Raw genomic sequence first — 19,953 nt, 5'->3', positions numbered from 1 at the left:
AAGTTTCTTTTAAGGTCAGACAAGCAGTAAAAAAAATGTCTATAATGAGGCCCTGTTAAAAGGTCAAGTAAATGTATTTTGAATTAACCAAAAGGAAGAGCAGTCCTCCTGATATGTATCCAGACAGGTCTGTTGATCAGGGTGGAAGATCTCTGTAGTTTTCATTGTACTTGTTCACCACTCATATTCTCCAATGTCCATACACTGTAAAGAAAGCACAAATCCACTTTAGTCAACTGCTCACCATAATGCAAAGTTTACAGTGTAAGGGCGGTCCTTTAATGTGTACCTTTTCACTCAATGTAAATATATCTATTTTTTTAACTCTCCCACAGACTCAGGAGGAAGTGGCTGCACACAACTTCTGTCAGCAACACGTTCTCACTCCCAACTTGTCAAGTACTGCCACCTGGTCAGTGGCCCTACGCTGTAGATATCTCTCTAGCATCATTTCTATAGATAAACCAAGCTCAGCAATAATAAATACACAACCTCCGGTTAGACTTTCACAATAAAAGCTTACTGAGAAACATTGCAGTCAGGTTTAGGAACAAAAACTACTTGTATAGGTTTAGAAAGTTATTGTAGTTTGGGTTCAAATAAGTATGTCAGGTAACGTTTGTTACTTTATGTACATACGTAATGGAATGTTAGTTAAAAAAAATGTAACACTCACTAGTCTCACATACAGTGCTCTCCAGTGCAGAAAAGGACAATCACATATTTCCAAAGATGTTGGAGGAACAAATTCAGTTCATAGAACTGCAGGTGCCCGGTCAGCCAAGCGAGGTCACTAGGAAGCAGTGGCGAGCCATGCATTTCACACCTAGGCCTTCAGTAGTGCTCCGTCTGAATCAATCCACCCCTCAATAACTATTTTATGGCTATAAAAACCATCTTATTTTGCAGAAATGCAGTATAAAGAGCCGTTGCATCTTAGATACATAACTTGTCTAGACAGAATAAATGCCTTTACTTAAGAAACAAACCTGGGGTGCACAAGTCTTCTTTTACTGCAGCTAGAGCTGCATCACACATAAAAAAGAATCAATAATAACCTTATTTAGCAGCATTTAACTCACCAAAAATCCGAAATTATTTGTACACAAAATCCATCCTCCTTTCTATCCTCCTCCTTTCTGTCGTACAGATTACCCGTGCATTTCAGTTCCACCAAGAAGTCCTTGTCTATCGCCATCGAAGCTAATGCTGAAAGTCGAGCCTGCCCTGTCGTATTTCTGGCATAAGTTTTAATTCGCTTTAGGGCTGAAAATGTCCGCTCGACAGAAGCAGTGGATACGGGGATGGTCACCGCCAAGCACACAAATGTGTACAACTGCCCCATGCTCTCGCTCAGATTTTTCTGCTGAAGGAAGTCAAGGAGATCAGTGGGAGATTTTCCTGCAAAATCACCCATGGCATACATTACAGTCAGTTCTGTTCATAGCCGAGACAAATCGAAAAGTGCTCTGTGGCTCTGTGTTAAGCTGGAGAAGGCTGCATGCGGGAATTTTTTCTGGTATGTCCGAAACTTCTGGGGGTCGGGGAGGGTGACAAAAAATGCCATTAAAGGTGTGAAGCAAAAAACAAAACTCAAAATCATCCAGACGTGCTTTAAATCCATCAGCACAGCACACAGAGTCCTCATCATACTCGTCATGATGCTCCAGAATGTGCTGAAACAGTTCCTTTAGAGCATCTCTCTTCTCAAAGACTACATTGACCACTCTGGATGTGTATTGCCACCGTTTTGGTGCCACACGAGGGAGAGGCCGCTGGCAGATTTCATCCAGTAGTTGCGTGCGCCAAGGCAATCTAGAAAAAAATGCAGCAAGGCCATTGAGGTGGGCAAAAAAGATCTTGCATTCTTTAAGCTTTGAGGCCCCCTGCGTCAGTACTAAATTGAGCCGATGTGCATAGCAGTGTATGAATAAAGCCAAGGGTGCTCTCTCCTTAATTTTAGCCTGCACCCCATCTAATCCAGAAGACATGACCGCTGCGCCGTCATAACACTTTGCCACAACTTTACCCACACATTCATTTTCCACCAAAATCGGATGATAAGACCTGCAATGTCATCGGCTCGCTTCCCACTGGTAACATTTTCAAATCTGACAAACCGCTCCTTGACACAATGTGGCTCTACTGCATGTACCACCCTTTATTAACTATTATAAGACCACAAACACTCTTATATAAATGCTGTACATATGTTTTATTTTAGTAACATTAAATGTGATCTCACCTTTTCATTAAAGAAATTTGGAGACTTGGTTCCTGTGTGGATCATTTTGATCATTTTAGCCCTTGTTTGTGATCCAGTCAGTTATGGTGGTAAGATCTTTCTCTGTCATGACTCCCTTGGGTTAAAGCTTGTTGAACCAGTACTTAACCATCCCTGTACGGTGTTGCTGAAAACTTAAAAAGTTTTACTTTTCTTGTTCTGAAAGTCTTTGAGGCATTGAGCCAAGCATAGTCTCTTTGAAGGTGACTACAACATCATCATTGCTTATGGTCCTGGCTCACCTCAAAACCAGCCTACCACCCACACTGGACCCCCTCCAATTCGCCTTCTGCCAGAACAGGAGTACAGAAGACGCCATCTCTACAGCGCTACACTCCACCCTCTCCCACCTGGACAACAGTAACACCTATGTGAGAATCATGTTCATTGACTTCAACTCAGCATTCAACACCATCATCCCCTCTGGTCTGATCACCAAACTCAGCAACCTTGGCATCAACACCTCCCTCTGCAACTGGATACTGGACTTTCTAACCAACAGACCCCAATCTGTTCAGTTAGACAACCACACCTCCTCAACCCTAACCCTGAACACCGGTGTCCCACAGGGCTGTGTGCTGAGTCCCTTCCTCTACTCCCTCTTCACTTACGACTGCACACCTGTACATGGTTCCAACACCTGGTGACTTGGTGCACCAACAACAACCTGGCCATCAACTCCAAGAAGACCAAAGAGATCATTGTGGGCTTCAGAAAAAAGAATGGCGGCATACACACCCCCATCTGTATTAACAGAGCCGAGGTTAAGCGTGTCCCCAACTTCAAGTTTCTGGGTGTCCACATCTCTGAGGACCTCTCTTGGACCCTGAACACCTCAACCCTGATTAAAAAGGCTCACCAGCGTCTCTTCTTCTTGAGGAAACTCAAGAAGGCCCATCTGTCTCCTCAGATTCTGGTGAACTTTTACCGTTGCACCATCGAGAGCATCCTTACCAACTGCATCACAGTCTGGTATGGAAACTGCAGAACTGCAAAAACTCTGCAGAGGGTGGTGAAAACTGCCCAGAGAATCACTGGTTCCCACTCCCCAGCATTGAGGCTGTCCACAGCAAGCGATGTCTGCGGAAGGCACACAGCATTGCTAGGGACACCTCCCACCCAGGACACAAACTGTTTGCTCTCCTTCCCTCTGGGAGGTGCTACAGGTCTCTCTGTTCCCGAATTAGCAGGCTCAGGAACAGCTTTTTTCCATCAGCTGTCAGACTGCTAACACCCCCCCCCCCCCCCCCACGCCTTATCATCTGAGTGGCTCTGGGCCACCACTTCCCTTCAGCCATCTGCAGGTGTACAGCATTGCATAAGACTGCCAGGACTTCCTGAAGGTCTTCTGTGTCAGTGCTGTGACTCAGATTCCTAGCTCGCTGTACATCTGTGTGCTTTCTGATTTCGCCCGTTTTGATCAGGTTTGTTACATAAGTTACTACACTGTATGATTTACTCATTGTCTGTTCATCAATGTCTTTCATCTGTTGTATTTCATCAAAAAGAGTCAATGCTTTTTTTCCTTTTCATCTTTAAGGCTATTTTCTAAATCATTGATAAGATTATTAGTTTCAGATGAAAATAAAAGCTTAAGGATAGATTTGTTCTCATCTGTCCACTTGGTAGAAACCTGATATGTTTCCATTAAATGTAAAATCTTCATGAAGGAGATACAGTCTTTATCATGATGGTGGTCAGTTAATGCTCCAACGAGGTTTAAGGCTCTGCTGGTGAGCAAAGTCTTTGTGCTTCAATATTCAAAACTATCTGGAAGAGTTCTTTTGTAGTTGTTGATGCTTGGAAATTCTCCACACAGTCAAATAATATCTCCAGACACCATCTGCCTGCAGGAGATGGTGTATCCTGTTTTTCACTTTCTGTTTCTTCAGTGACCACTTTAAGGAGATTCTCCAGGAAGGTCAGAATGAAGACCTCAGTCCCTGGCAGTCCCTGTCCAGATATTGTCTTTAAGATTGTGATGATTTTATTGTCAGTGTTTGTGTCTTTGTTTAGGTTGGTGTGCAGCACCTGAAAAAGAGCTTTAATAAACTTCTCTCTGAAGTCTTTGGTTAATACTACCACATTCCAAGATAAGAGGGGTTTTGACCCCTTATCCCCCTCCTGTGCAAGGCTTACAAAGTTTTGACCCTGTGAGGGAGGAGTTAAAGAGTTTGATGGCCACAGGCAGGAATGACTTCCTGTGCCACTCTGTACATGGTATGAAGCTTGGACAACATCCTCCTCTCTGACACTCCCACAATGTCACTGGCCTTGCGGATAAGTTTATTGAGTAGGTTAGCGTCCGTTACCCCAACCTGGCTCCAGCAGACAACAGCAAACAGGATAGCGCTGGCCACCTGTTCTTAGCCCAGTCCAGTTTATCGTCTATGTGAACTCCCAGGTACTTGTATTATTTCCATCGCTGTGACTATTGTCATTGCCATCATCAACATCAACATCATCTGTCATTTCTACTAGTATAGTTGTTGCTATTGTTGATGCTGTGCACCTTTGTCTCTGCCCCTGTCCTTCTCTCTGTACCACTCATCCTCTCTACCACTCTACCCCATGTCTCTCTTCCCGAGGTTTCTGCCTCTTAAAAGGAAGTTTTTCCATGCCGCCGTCACCAAGGTCTTGCTCATGGTGGGAACTGTTGGGTCTCTGTAAATAATGTTATAAGGAGTACGGTGTAAGTAAGTAAAGTTTTATTTATATAGCACTTTTTTAACACAGAGATCCAAAGTGCTTTACAAACAACAAATAAACATATGGGTATAACCATACCTAAACAAACAAACATAGGGAGCATGTAAATACAAACATAGGGCGCCCGGTTAGCTCAGTTGGTAGAGCTGGCGTCCATGGACTGAGTCCTGCAGCGGCCCAATTCAATTCAATTCAATTCAATTCAATTCAATTTTATTTGTATAGCGCCAATTCATAACAGAAGTTATCTCAGGACACTTTTCAAATAGAGTAGCCCAGGGGTCGAATCCGACCTGTGGCCCTTTGCTGCGTGTTATCCTCTCTCTCTACCCCCCTTTCCTGTCTGTCTTCAGCTGTCACTGTGAATTAAAGGCAATAAAAGGCAAAAAAAAAAAAAAATACAAACATAAGGAAGATAAAACAAGAGGGAAGGATAAATTAAAAGAAAGACGACAGATGAGAAAACAAACAAGGAGATCTATAAAAAGGCTTGCCTGTAGAGGTGGGTTTTGAGGAGCCGCTTAAAACAGTCCACAGATTCAGTGATTGGGGAAGACTAGTCCACAATGTTGGGGCTAAAACAGCAAAGGCACGGTCACCTTTAGTTTTGCAGTTAGAGCAGGGAATGGAAAAAGGCGCGAAGTGGTTGAGGAGTGGAATAAGGAACAAGGAGATCTAAAATGTAACTGGGGGTCATGAAGTGCCTTATATGTAATCAGTAAGATCTTATAATGGATTCTAAATTTTACAAGAAGCCAATGAAGGGATGCGAGAACAGGAGTAATGTGGGACCGATGGCTGGTTCTGGTTAAAAGTCTGGCGGCTGCATTTTGGACTAACTGAAAACAATTTAACGAAGCTAGACTGAGGCACGTGTAGAGGGAGTTACTGGCTGAATAAATGACCCAGAGAAAGCATGTACAGGGATAACAGAACTAGACCAAGAACCAACCCCTGAGGGACACCACACACCAGGGGAGCGGAAGAGGAAACATGATTATCAATGCAGACATTAAAGACTCTATTAGTCAAATAGGAATGAAACCAGTTTAAGGCTGTACCAGAAATGCCAATCCAGTTCTGCGATCTATCAAGTAAAATGCCCTGATCGATGGTATACTCATATTCCTTGAGTTCAATTCAATTCAATTCAATTCAATTTTATTTGTATAGCGCCAATTCATAACAGAAGTTATCTCAGGACACTTTTCAAATAGAGCAGGTCTAGACCGAACTCTTTAACATTAATTACAGAGACCCAACAGTACCACCATGAGCAAGCACTTGGCGACAAGGGCAAGGAAAAACTGCCTGTTAAAAGGCAGAAACCTAGGACAGATCCTCCGGCTCTAGGTGGGTGGTCGTCTGTCTCGACCAGTTGGGGTGAGAGAGAGAGAGAGAGAGAGAGAGAGAGAGAGAGCGACAGACAGACAGACAGGTGCACAGCAACAACAGTATTGGCAATGGCAGTCAAGCAGGACCATGGCAGGAGGCTCCACCAGGATCCATGAGAACCTGCGAGACGAGAAAGCACAAGAACTCCGGGGAAGAAGTGGAGTTAGTAACATGCATTAAAGGGACATGAATGAGTGCAGAAAGAGAGAGGAAGAGAGTAGCTCAGTGCACCATGGGAAATCCCCCCGATAGTCTAGGCCTATAGCAGCATAACTAAGGGATGGTTCAGGACTCACCTGATCCAGCCCTAACTATAAGCATTATCAAAGAGGAATGTCTTAAGCCTACTCTTGAAAGTGGTGAGGGTGTCTGCCTCCCGAACCACAACTGGAAGCTGGTTCCACAGGAGAGGAGCTTGGTAACTGAAGGCTCTGGCTCCTGTTCTACTTTTAGAGACTATAGGAACCACAAGTAGCCCAGCATTCAGAGAACGTAGTGTTCTAGTGGGGTAATAGGGTACTATGAGCTCTTTAAGATATGAAGGGGCCTGACCATGAAGAGCTTTATAGGTGAGGAGGAGTATTTTAAATTCAATTCTACATTTTATAGGGAGCCAATGCAGAGTAGCTAGTACAGGAGAGATGTGATCTCTTTTTCTAGTTCCTGTCAGTACTCGTGCTGCAGCGTTCTGAATTAATTGGAGCGTTTTAATGGACTTATTGGGGCAACCTGATAATAAAGAGTTGCAGTAATCCAGCCTTGAAGTAACAAATGCATGGATTAGTTTTTCTGCGTCTGTCTGTGATAGTATGTGTCTAATTTTTCTAATATTACGTAAATGAAAGAAGGCAGTCCTAGAGGTCTGCTTTATGTGGGAGTTAAATGACAAATCCTGATCAAAGATAACTCCAAGATTCCTGACAGTGGTGCTAGAGGCCAAGTTAATGCCATCTAGAGTGACTATATCTTTAGACAATGAGTCTCTAAGGTTTTTGGGGCCAAGAACAAGAATTTCGTTTTTTTCTGAGTTTAACATCAGAAAATTGCAGCTCATCCAGGATTTTATGTCCTTAAGACATGTTTGTAATTTAGATAATTGATTAATTTCATTGGGTTTGATTGATAGATATAACTGCGTATCATCTGCATAACAGTGAAAGTTAATGGAGTGATTCCTAATAATGTTGCCTAAAGGGAGCATATATAAAGTAAATAGTATTGGTCCAAGTACAGAACCTTGTGGAACTCCATGACTAACTTTAGTATTTATGGAGGATTCATCGTTAACATGTACAAACTGAGTACGATCTGATAAGTATGACTTAAACCAGGTTAGGGCAGTTCCTTTAATGCCAATTTGATGCTCAAGTCTCTGTAAAAGAATATCATGGTCAATGGTGTCAAATGCAGCACTAAGATCTAATAATACAAGTACAGAGACAAGTCCATTGTCAGAAGCAGTCAGAAGGTCATTATTAACTTTAACCAGAGCTGTCTCTGTGCTATGATGAACTCTAAATCCTGACTGAAAATCCTCAAATAAACTATTGTTATGTAGAAAGTCACACAACTCTTTGGCGACTACTTTCTCCAGAATCTTAGAGAGGAACGGGAGGTTAGAAATCGGTCTATAGTTGGCTAAAACCCCTGGGTCAAGAGTAGACTTTTTAAGAAGGGTTTTAATTACAGCTACTTTAAAGGACTGTGGTACATATCCTGATAATAAAGAAAGATTAATCATATCCAGTAAAGAAGTGCCAATTAAGGGAACAACTTCTTTAAGCAGCCTAGTTGGGATCGGGTCTAACAGACAGGTTGATGGCTTCGATGAAGAAATGATTGAAGTTAACTGATGAAGATCGATAGCAGAAAAACAGTCTAAATATACATCTAAGTTTACATTGACAGAAGTCCCTGAACTTGGAGAGCCACTGATAACTGTTGATGGCAGTTGGTGATTAATTTTTTCTCTAATAGTAATAATTTTATTATAGAAGAAGCTCATGAAGTCATTGCTACTTAAGTTTATGGGGATATGTGGCTCGATAGAGCTGTGACTCTCTGTCAGCCTGGCTACAGTGCTGAAGAGGAACCTAGGGTTGTTCTTATTTTCTTCTATTAGTGCTGAATAATAGGCTCCTCTGGCATTACGGAGGGCCTTTCTATAAATCTTAAGATCATCTTGCCAATTTGAGCGATATTCTGATAATTTGGAAGAGCGCCATTTCCTTTCAGATTTCCTAGCTATTTGCTTTAACTGGCGGGTTTGGTGGTTATACCAAGGTGCTAGTCTCCTATGTTTTAATAATTTCCTTTTTATAGGAGCGATAGAGTCTAATGTTGATCGTAGTGAGCCTGTAGCACTATCGACAAGATTATCAATTTCAGAGGGACTAAAGTCGTTATAGGACTCTGTTAAATTCAGACATGGCATTGAATTAAACACTGAAGGAATCTCCTCCTTAAATTTAGCTACAGCACTGTCAGATAGACATCTGCTGTAGGAAGTTTTGCCTAATGGCTTATAATCTAATAGTATGAATTCAAAAGTTATTAAATAATGGTCAGATAGGAAAGGATTATGTGGGAGCACTATTAAATGTTCAATATCAATGCCATATGATAAAACAAGGTCAAGAGTGTGATTAAAACAATGAGTTGGTTTATTTACACTCTGACAGAAGCCAATTGAGTCTATTAATGATATAAATGCATTACTAAGGCTGTCATTGTCAACATCCACATGAATATTAAAATCACCTACAATAATTACTTTATCTGATTTAAGGACTAAACTTGATAAAAACTCTGAGAATTCAGATATAAAATCAGAGTACCGTCCAGGAGCGCGGTACACTATAACAAATAGAACTGGCTGCAGTGTTTTCCAGTTTTGGTGAGAAAGACTAAGAACAAGGCTTTCAAATGAATTATAATTTAGTTTAGGTTTAGGGTCCATTAAAACGCTCGAATCATATATAGCTGCTACTCCACCTCCTCGGCCTGTGCCTCGAGGAATGTGAGTATTAATATGACTGGGGGGGGTGGATTCATTTAGGCTAACATACTCCTCGTGGGACAACCAGGTCTCAGTAAGACTAAGTAAATCAATATCATAATCTGATATTAATTCATTCACTAGAACAGCTTTAGAGGACAGAGACCTGATATTTAACAGCCCACATTTCATTCTCTTATTTTGTGCTACTGAGGAGTTGGTTTTAATTTTTATTAGATTTTTATGCAGCCATATTCTGTTTGTTTGACATTAATGGCCAAAATGTGTACTTTGAATTTATTTATAATATCCATAGGTATGTTTTCATTAGTGTATAATCACCTGAAAATAAGAACTGTTGTGTTTTTGTTACCTTAGAATGAGATGCTTTTATCTATGGAGGAAGCGGGAGTCCACCATGTTAAACTGCCATATTTCTACAGTAGCCCAGAACGGACAAACCAAACACTGGATGGAGGTGTGTTTTTCAGCCGCCGTGGTTTTCCTTCTTGCTAGGGCAGGGTGATATAATGGAGCTGTGATCTGCAACTGCACCACTAGATAGCAACAAATCATCACACTAGAGCTTTACATGAAAAAGTGATTGGATTTTGATAAAAATAATTAATTCATTTCTTGGCATACATTGTTAAATAGAGATACAATAAGACTGTATGTGAACTTAAAGGGTTAAAAAGACCCTTTCCATTTTATCTGAACTTTCATGGCGGTGCATTAAGATGCATTAATCTGTCCTTTTTGTTTTTCAGTTTTAGTTTGAGTTTCTGTATGGATGTGTGTTTCCTATATGAGGACAAAAAAGTCAGTTCAAATAAAGTCAAACAGCTTTTAATGTTTTATTCACAAAGAAGCCTTCACAAATTAGTCAGCACACACACACACACAGAATCATAAAATTGACACAGATTGAAATCAGTATGAATCAATCATTCAATCAGTGGTGTATTGGTAATGAGGAGTAATTAAATCATCCATCGATACAAATACATGTTTAAAGTGTTTATTCATTCACTTGTTAAATAAAGTACATAGTGAGTTTTAACTGAGTGAAAAGAGGATAAAAAACTGTTAAATACCAAATGTTTATAACACTTAACTAGTGATTAAACTGAATCTATCATCTGAACTAACATATGTTTGTTTCATTATTATAGATAAATTATTGATCAATCTGTCATTGTTCCCATCTCAACAAGTCAAACAACGACAAATCAGTAAAAAATCTGAAAAATCTTCATTATTAAATATAAACCAATAAATAAAGGAAATGCTAATAAACAAGACCACATTTTCACTTTCAGATAAATCCTGAGGAAAGATATTCATGTTTCAAGCCTTCTTGGTGTGGATTATACTTTTTTATACAGTCATTTACTTTAAATGATATACATTAATTAATCTGATTATTGATTTATCTATGTCTAATCAGTCAGGTTTGTAAATACACTCATGTTGTTAAAGACGCCATCAGAAAGCTCGCAGAGAACAGTATCTTTCTAGCACCAGACAGGAAGCAGAGAATCTGTAGTTACTATGGTAACAGCTCCATCACACACATAACAGACAGTTAAATGTATCCCTGGGGCCAGAGCGGGCGACATTGAATCATATTTAAAACTGCTGACTAAAGATAATCGTAAATACAGTAAGATTGTTATCCACGTCGGTGGTAATGACACCCGTTTACGTCAATCGGAGGTCACCAAAATTAATGTGGACTCGGTGTGTAATTATGGTAAAACTATGTCGGAGTCTGTAGTTTTCTCTGGACCCCTGCCCAATGTGACCAGTGATGACATGTATAGCCGCATGTCGTCATTCCACCGCTGGCTGTCGAGGTGGTGTCCAGCAAACGATGTGGGCTTCATTGATAACTGGAAGCCTTTTTGGGGAAAACCTGGTCTGATTAGGAGAGACAGCATCCATCGCACTTTGGATGGAGCGGCTCTCTTATCTAGAAATATGGCAAAGTTTATTTCTAAAACCTGACAGTCCAGAGTTGGGACCAGGAAGCAGAGCTGCTGTCTTACACACTTCTTTGCGCTTTCTTTAGAACAGTCACCCACCCCAAACCCCATAGAGACTGTGTCTGTCCCCCAACCACCTAAATCATTTAAAGAAATAAAAACAAGAGGAGTTCAACATAAAAACCTAATAAAAATTAAAACTAACTCCTCAGTAGCACAAAATAGGAGAATGAAATATGGACTGTTAAATATCAGGTCTCTGTCCTCTAAAGCTGTTCCAGTGAATGAATTAATATCAGATTATGATATTGATTTACTTTGTCTTACTGAGACCTGGTTGTCCCATGAGGAGTATGTTGGCCTAAATGAATCCACCCCCCCCCAGTCATATTAATACTCACATTTCTCGAGGCACTGGCCAAGGAAGTGGAGTAGCAGCCATATATGATTCGAGCGTTTTAATGGACCCTAAACCTAAACTAAATTATAATTAATTTGAAAACCTTGTTCTTAGTCTTTCTCACCCATCCTGGAAAACACTGCAGCCAGTTCTACTTGTTATAGTGTACCGCGCTCCTGGACCGTACTCTGATTTTATATCTGAATTCTCAGAGTTTCTATCAAGTTTAGTCCTTAAATCAGATGAAGTAATTATTGTGTAAATAAACCAATTCATTGTTTTAATCACACTCATGACCTTGTTCTATCATATAGCATTGATATTGAACATTTAATAGTCTTCCCACATAATCCTTTCCTATCTGACCATTATTTAATAACTTTTGAATTCATATTATTAGATTATAAACCATTAGGCAAAACGTCCTACAGCAGATGTCTATCTGACAGTGCTGTAGCTAAATTTAAGGAGGAGATTCCATCAGTGTTCAATTCAATGCCATGTCTGAATTTAACAGAGTCCTATAATAACTTTAGTCCCTCTGAAATTGATAATCTTTTTAATAGTGCTGCAGGCTCACTATGAAGAACATTAGATTCTATTGCTCTATAAAAAGGAAATTATTAAAACATAGGTGATTAGCACCTTGGTATAACCACCAAACCCGCCAGTTAAAGCAAATAGCTAGGAAATCTAAAAGGAAATGGCGCTCTTCCAAATGATGAGAATATCGCTCAATTTGGCAAGATAATCTTAAAACATATAGAAATTATTATTATAATTATTATTCAGCACTAATAGTAGAAAATAAGAACAACCCTAGGTTCCTCTTCAGCACTGTAGCCAGGCTGACAGAGAGCCACAGCTCTATTGAGCCACATATTCCCATAAACTTAGGTGGCAATGACTTCATGAGCTTCTTTTATAATAAAATTATTACTATTAGAGAGAAAATTAATCACCAACTGCCATCAACAGTTATCAGTAGCTCTCCAAGTTCAGGAACTTTAAGTAATGTAAACTCAGATATATATTTAGACTGTTTTTCTGCTATCGATCTTCATCAGTTAACTTCAGTAATTTCTACATCGAAGCCATCAACCTGTCTGTTAGACCCAATCCCAACTAGGCTGCTTAAAGAAGTCGTACCCTTAATTGGCACTTCTTTACTGGATATGATTAATCTTTCTTTATTATCAGGATATGTACCATAGTCCTTTAAAGTAGCTGTGATTAAACCCCTTCTTAAAAAGCCCACTCTTGACCCAGGGGTTTTAGCCAATTATAGACGGATTTCTTCCTCTCTAAGATTCTGGAGAAAGAGTTGTGTGACTTTTTACATAACAATAGTTTAATTGAGGATTTTCAGTCAGGATTTAGAGTTCATCACAGCACAGAGACAGCTCTGCTTAAAGTTAATAATGACCTTCTGATTGCTTCCGACAATGGACTTGTCTCTGTACTTGTATTATTAGATCTTAGTGCTGCATTTGACACCATTGACCATAATATTCTTTTACAGAGACTTGAGCATCAAATTGGCATTAAAGGAACCGCACTAAGCTGGTTAAAGTCATATTTATCAGATTGTTCGCAGTTTGTACATGTTAATGATGAATCTTCAATAAATACTACAGTTAGTCATGGAGTTCCACAAGTTTCTGTACTTGGACCAATACTATTTACTTTATATATGCTCCCTTTAGGCAACATTATTAGGAATCACTCCATTAACTTTCACTGTTATGCAGATGATACGCAGTTATATCTATTGATCAAGCCCGATGAAATTAATCAATGACTAAATTACAAACATGTCTTCAGGACATAAAATCCTGGATGAGCTGCAATTTTCTGATGTTAAACTCAGAAAAAAAATAAATTCTTGTACTTGGCCCCAAAAATCTTAGAGACTCACTGTCTAAAGATATAGTTACTCTAGATGGCATTACCTTGGCCTCTAGCACCACTGTCAGGAATCTTGCAGTTATCTTTGATCAGGATTTGTCATTTAATTCCCACATAAAGCAGACCTCTAGGACTGCCTTCTTTCATTTACGTAATATTACAAAAATTAGACACATCCTATCACAGACAGATGCAGAAAAACTAATCCATGCATTTGTTACTTCTAGGCTGGATTACTGCAACTGTTTATTATCAGGTTGCCACAATAAGTCCATTAAAATGCTCCAATTAATTCAAAACTCTGCAGCACGAGTACTGACAGGAACTAGGAAAAAAGATCACATCTCTCCTGTACTAGCTTTTCTGCACTGGCTCCCTGTAAAATTTAGAATAGAATTTAAAATTCTGCTCCTCACCTATAAAGCTCTTCATGGTCAGGCCCCTTCATATTTTGAAGAGCTCATAGTACCCTATTACCCCACTAGAACACTACGTTCTCTGAATGCTGGGCTACTTGTGGTTCCTATAGTCTCTAAAAGTAGAACAGGAGCCAGAGCCTTCAGTTACCAAGCTCCTCTCCTGTGGAACCAGCTTCCAGTTGTGGTTCGGGAGGCAGACACCCTCACCACATGCAAGAGTAGGATTAAGACTGTAGAAAAAACAATATAAACTGAATTCAACTATAATTATACTGCAGCTACTTAGCATCATTGACCATTAATGAAAATAAAATAAAACGTATTTATGTGGAACACGTTTTTCAAAATTCTAATAAACTATTTTTAAAAATATCAGACTATCTGAAAAAGGGGCAAACTTTTCTGAAACATAAATCTGTTTTTTTCTGTTCGTCCACAATCAGATGAGTGCAGGCGGTCCACAGGTAGAGTCAGCATCCAATCACATGATGTCCTCTTGTCATATGATCTACATTTCCACTAGAATCTGCTCCTGCCCCTCATTTCCATTGGAAGAAATCTCTCTGTCAAACCCCTCCTGTCCTTCATATGTTGGTGGTGGAGTGTGTGGAGGAGAAGTTCTCCATGCGGAAACGGACCACCTTGCCGGGGGGCGGTGGGTACAAGAAGTGGCACGTGAAGACCTGGCGGCAGGCCTTGCGGAAGTTCTCAGACAGAAAGGCGTAGAGGACTGGGTTGATGCAGGAGTTCCCGTAAGAGAAGACGTGGGAGACAATGCGAAAGGCGAATGAGGCGTTGTTCAGGGGAAAGGTGCCAAACTCCACCCACATGGCAATGATGTGGTGAGGCATCCAGCAGATGGTGAAGGCGGTGACGACCAGTAGAACCGTCTGAGCCGTCTGCGAGACAACAAGAAAGGAAACATCAGTCTGAATACAGGTAGTTTTGTAATTTGTGAGTACCAGACTGCTGTTTTAGGTCAATAGAAGTAGATTATCACTGCCCAGATACTCCAAAAAAACGCAACATAATAATGTATAGTATAGATATAGAATATGTATAGTATACATATATAGCATATGTATAGTATACATATATATAGGATATGTATAGTATAGTATATTCGCCAAACAGTTGTGTGACTTTCTACAGAGCAAAAACTTATTTGAGGATTTTCAGTCGGGATTTAGAGTTCATCACAGAAAAAAAAAAGTCTGAAGTCTTTAAAAAGTTTTGACTTTTCAATAAGATTCTTTTTTTATAAAATGTCTCATGTCTGTAAAATGTCCCCATGTTTCCTCTCTTTGTAAAATGAGGTTTGAATTAAGCCATGAGACAGACAGACAGATGGACAGATGCAGGTTGAAGTGTCGGTGGATCTGTGAGCTGATGGATGATGAGAGATGACTCAGAGAAAGGGGGATGGAAGGTGAACCAGAGTCTGTCCACTTATCATCTACAAACAGAGAACACTAAAAATAAAATGTTCCTGAGGGACAGCACTCAAAAGCCTGAAAGATGAAACCTTCAGTGGAACCGGTCGCTCTGGTCTGCAAGTTCAGATTTTAACATCCAGAGTCATCCTGAACAACCGTCCTGTTTCACGTATTCACACGGGTCAGAGGAGATTGTTTGTCGAGGACCAATACTATTTACTTTATATATGCTCCCTTAAGGCAACATTATTTGGAATCACTCCATTAACTTTCACTGTTATGCAGATGATACGCAGTTATATCTACCGATCAAGCCCGATGAAATTAATCAATTATCTAAATTACAAACATGTCTTAAGGACATAAAATCCTGGATGAGCTGCAATTTTCTGATGTTAAACTCAGAAAAAAACGAAATTCTTGTTCTTGGCCCCAAAAACCGTAGAGACTCACTGTCTAAAGATATAGTTACTCTAGATGGCATTAACTTGGCCTCTAGCACCACTGTCAGGAATCTTGGAGTTATCTTTGATCAGGATTTGTCATTAAACTCCCACATAAAGCAAACCTCTAGGACTGCCTTCTTTCATTTACGTAATATTACAAAAATTAGACACATCCTATCACAGACAGATGCAGAAAAACTAATCTATGCATTTGTTACGTCGAGGCTGGATTACTGCAACTCTTTATTATCAGGTTGCCCCAGTAAGTCCATTAAAACGCTCCAATTAATTCAGAACGCTGCAGCACGAGCAATGACAGGAACTAGAAAAAGAGATCACATCTCTCCTGTACTAGCTTCTCTGCACAGGCTCTCTACTGTTGTTGCTGTTGTCACTGCTCATTGTCCCCCATCGTTGCTGTTGTCATGTTCATCATCATCAGTCACTACTGTTAGTATAGTTGTTGCTACTGTTGTTGCTGTGCACCTGTCTGTCTGTCTGTCTCTCTCTCTCTCTCTCTCTCTCTCTCTCTCTCTCTCTCTCTTTCACCCCAACTGGTCGAGACAGACAACCACCCACCTAGAGCCAAAGGATCTGTCCTAGGTTTCTGCCTTTTAACAGGCAGTTTTTCCTTGCCCTTGTCGCCAAGTGCTTGCTCATGGTGGTACTGTTGGTCTCTGTAAATAATGTTATAAGGAGTTCAGTCTACACCTGCTGTATTTGGAAAGTGTCCTGATATAACTTCTGTTATGAATTGGCGCTATACAAATAAAATTGAATTGAATTGAATTGAATGTACGTAGTGGGGGGTTGATGGTTATCCTCTAAGAACACTCTGTGTTTTCAATAAAAAAATATGCAATTTCACACCATTTGGGAGCATTATTATTACCATATCAGTGACCAAAAGCTACAGCAGGAAATCAAAGGACACCCAAAATGCTTAAAGAAAAAATTTTGCAAAAGCAGTCCACTGACGACCAACTACAGCTGTTAGATCACAGATATTAGTTGGCTCTCCACAGTGATTTTACTTTTAATTGACTCATAATGGAGGAAAACCCGTTAAAAAGACCTCAGAGTCATTATAGGTTATTCATGTTTGGTTTGTCAGGTTCACTTCATTTATAAATTGTATATGTAGAAAATATCAAAGATTAAAATCACAGAGAATGACTTCGATGTTCTATATGTAGTTGATTCAATCAATAATCAGAAGCTGTCATACAATGACTGTTTACCATCCACTGTTTAGATCTTGGTGCTTTTTAACTCTAGATTTGAACCGGATGAGGGATTTTAGTCATCGGACGTCTGGATCTTAAGTTATGGTGGTACTGTTGGGTCTCTGTAAATAATGTTATAAAGAGTTCGGTCTAGACCTGCTCTATTTGAAAAGTGTCCTGAGATAACTTCTGTTATGAATTGGCGCTATACAAATAAAATTGAATTGAATTGAATTGGATCTTAACTTATCAGAGGAACAAGCTGAGCTAACGTCAGCATTAGCTCGGCTTGCAGCCCCTCCGGGACGTCCTTTGTCTGTCCAACAGAGTGGGAGAAGCAGTGATTGTTAAGGTGGAACTGCTTTATTCAGTGTGTTTAGTGGTTCTAATCAGCGGGTCTGTTTGTTCTGGAGAGGAGGAGACCTCTGTGGATAATTGGGCTCCTGGTAGAAACCTCCTGAACCATGAACGCTGAAGGAATCCTAACCGGGAGAAGCTGACTGCAATGACGGTAATGGTGGTGAAGACAACAACTCCCATGATCCCACACTGCTTCACCACCTCATCACACTTTACATTTTCTTACTGTTTGCATGTGAGAAACCCCCTAGTGGCAGAAATCACAGACTGTAGGTTTAAGAGTGTCAGATAAAAGGCAGCAACAGATGACGGTTGTAAAAACACTGAATGCTGTTATAAAGTGGTACTTCCTGATGTCAGCGTAATGAAACAGCTTTTTGATTGAACTCAAGGGTTAATGTTGACTTTGGACTTCATTTGTTTTATGTGATTTGAAGGTTTAATAAAGAACAACCATAAACCCTTCCAAGTGATTTACTGTTTACTGGTTATCAGCAGAATATGAATGGAACAAACATCAATGTTATAAATATGAAAGTGTGTGTTTGTGCTCTGAATGAACTTTAATGTCTTTGTTTCACAGTCTAAGGGAATCTCCTCTATTCTTAGTCCTACTGTCTAAATATTTACCCAGCAGTCTTTGTTCCTTCTCCACTGACCCGAGCAGCAGCAGATACTATGCTGTAAACTGTCTGCTGCTAACTGATCTGTGATCTGCTGCTGAGGACGTCTGCACACTGTCTGCTGTCAACCCCGGTGGCTTCTCCAGCTCTTCCTGTCTCTCTTTAATCTGGACCTCACCTGGCCGTTCACACCTGGCAAACTAATCTGCTAGCCTGTTTGGCTGCCAGTGGATGTGATCATGTTGTTTTTATTGAAAATGCCCAGTGGACACTATCCGGGTGCCCAAAAGTGTCTAAATATATATCTGATTTTACATTAGTTAAAGTTCCTGAACTTGGAGAGACAGTGATACCTGTTGAGGGCATTTGGTGATTAATTCAGAACGCTGCAGCACGAGTACTGACAGAAACTAGGAAAAGAGATCACATCTCTCCTGTACTAGCTTCTCTGCACTGGCATTTTTTTAAATCTTCCTCCTCATCTACAAAGCTCTTCATGGTCAGGCCCCTTCATATCTTAAAGAGCTCATAGCACCCTATTACCCCTCTAGAACACTGCGTTCTCTGAATGAAGGGCTACTTCAATTCAATTCAATTCAATTTTATTTGTATAGCGCCAATTCATAACAGATGTTATCTCAGGACACTTATCAAATAGAGCAGGTCTAGACCGAACTCTTTATAACATTATTTACTGAGACCCAACAGTACCACCATGAGCAAGCACTTGGCGACAAGGGCAAGGAAAAACTGCCTGTTAAAAGGCAGAAACCTAGGACAGATCCTTTGGCTCTAGGTGGGTGGTCGTCTGTCTCGACCAGTTGGGGTGAGAGAAAGAGAGAGACAGGGAGAGAGAGAGAGAGAGAGAGAGAGACAGACAGACAGACAGACAGACAGGTGCACAGTAACAACAGTATTGGCAATGGCAATCTAGCAGGACCATGGCAGGAGGCTCCACCAGGATCGATAAGAACCTGCGAGACGAGAAAGCACAAGAACTCCGGGAAGAAGTGAAGTTAGTAACATGCATTAATGGAACATGAATGAGTGCAGAAAGAGAGAGGAAGAGAGGAGCTCAGTGCACCATGGGAAATCCCCCGATAGTCTAGGTCTATAGCAGCATAACTAAGGGATGGTTCAGGACTCACCTGATCCAGCCCTAACTATAAGCTTTATCAAAGAGGAATGTCTTAAGCCTACTCTTGAATGTGGTGAGGGTGTCTGCCTCCCGAACCACAACTGGAAGCTGGTTCCACAGGAGAGGAGCTTGGGAACTGAAGGCTCTGGCTCCTGTTCTACTTTTAGAGACTATAGGAACCACAAGTAGCCCAGCATTCAGAGAACGTAGTGTTCTAGTGGGGTAATAGGGTACTATGAGCTCTTTAAGATATGAAGGGTCCAGTTGTGGTTCTGGAGGCAGACACCCTCTCCACATTTAAGAGTAGGTTTAAGACGTTCCTCTTTGATAAAGCTTATAGTTAGGGCTGGATCAGGGGAGTCCTGAACCATCCCTTAGTTATGCTGCTATAGGCCTAGACTATCAGGGGATTTCCCATGGTGCACTGAGCTCCTCTCTTCCTATCTCTCTCTTTCTGCACACATTCATGTCCCAATAATGCATGTTACTAACTTCTCTTCTTCCCCGGAGTTCTTGTGTTTTCTCGTCTCGCAGGTTTTCATGGATCCTGGTGGAGCCTCCTGCCATGGTCCTGCTTGACTCCCACTGCTAATATTACTGATATTATTGTTGGTCAACTGGTC

The 19,953-nt window shown here is 40.6% G+C and overlaps 1 protein-coding gene across 2 annotated transcripts in view; it reads right to left on the bottom strand.

The window, feature by feature from the left end:
• galr1b (galanin receptor 1b) overlaps positions 1-19,953 on the bottom strand; it is a 244,086-nt gene that overhangs the window by 164,032 nt on the left and 60,101 nt on the right. Inside the window, exon 3 of one of the 2 annotated variants that reach the window (XM_051378148.1) lies at positions 14,099-15,000. In XM_051378148.1, coding sequence (XP_051234108.1) covers positions 14,686-15,000 — 315 coding nt within the window. In that variant the 3' untranslated portion in view covers positions 14,099-14,685. Of the gene's footprint in view, positions 1-6,684; positions 9,627-14,098; positions 15,001-19,953 lie in introns of those variants that run through there. The other variant, XM_051378146.1, reaches the window with a different exon arrangement.

Source organism: Dicentrarchus labrax, unplaced genomic scaffold (assembly GCF_905237075.1).
Source record: "Dicentrarchus labrax unplaced genomic scaffold, dlabrax2021, whole genome shotgun sequence".
NCBI lineage: Eukaryota > Metazoa > Chordata > Actinopteri > Moronidae > Dicentrarchus > Dicentrarchus labrax.
This window is presented reverse-complemented; position numbering and strand designations above follow the sequence as displayed.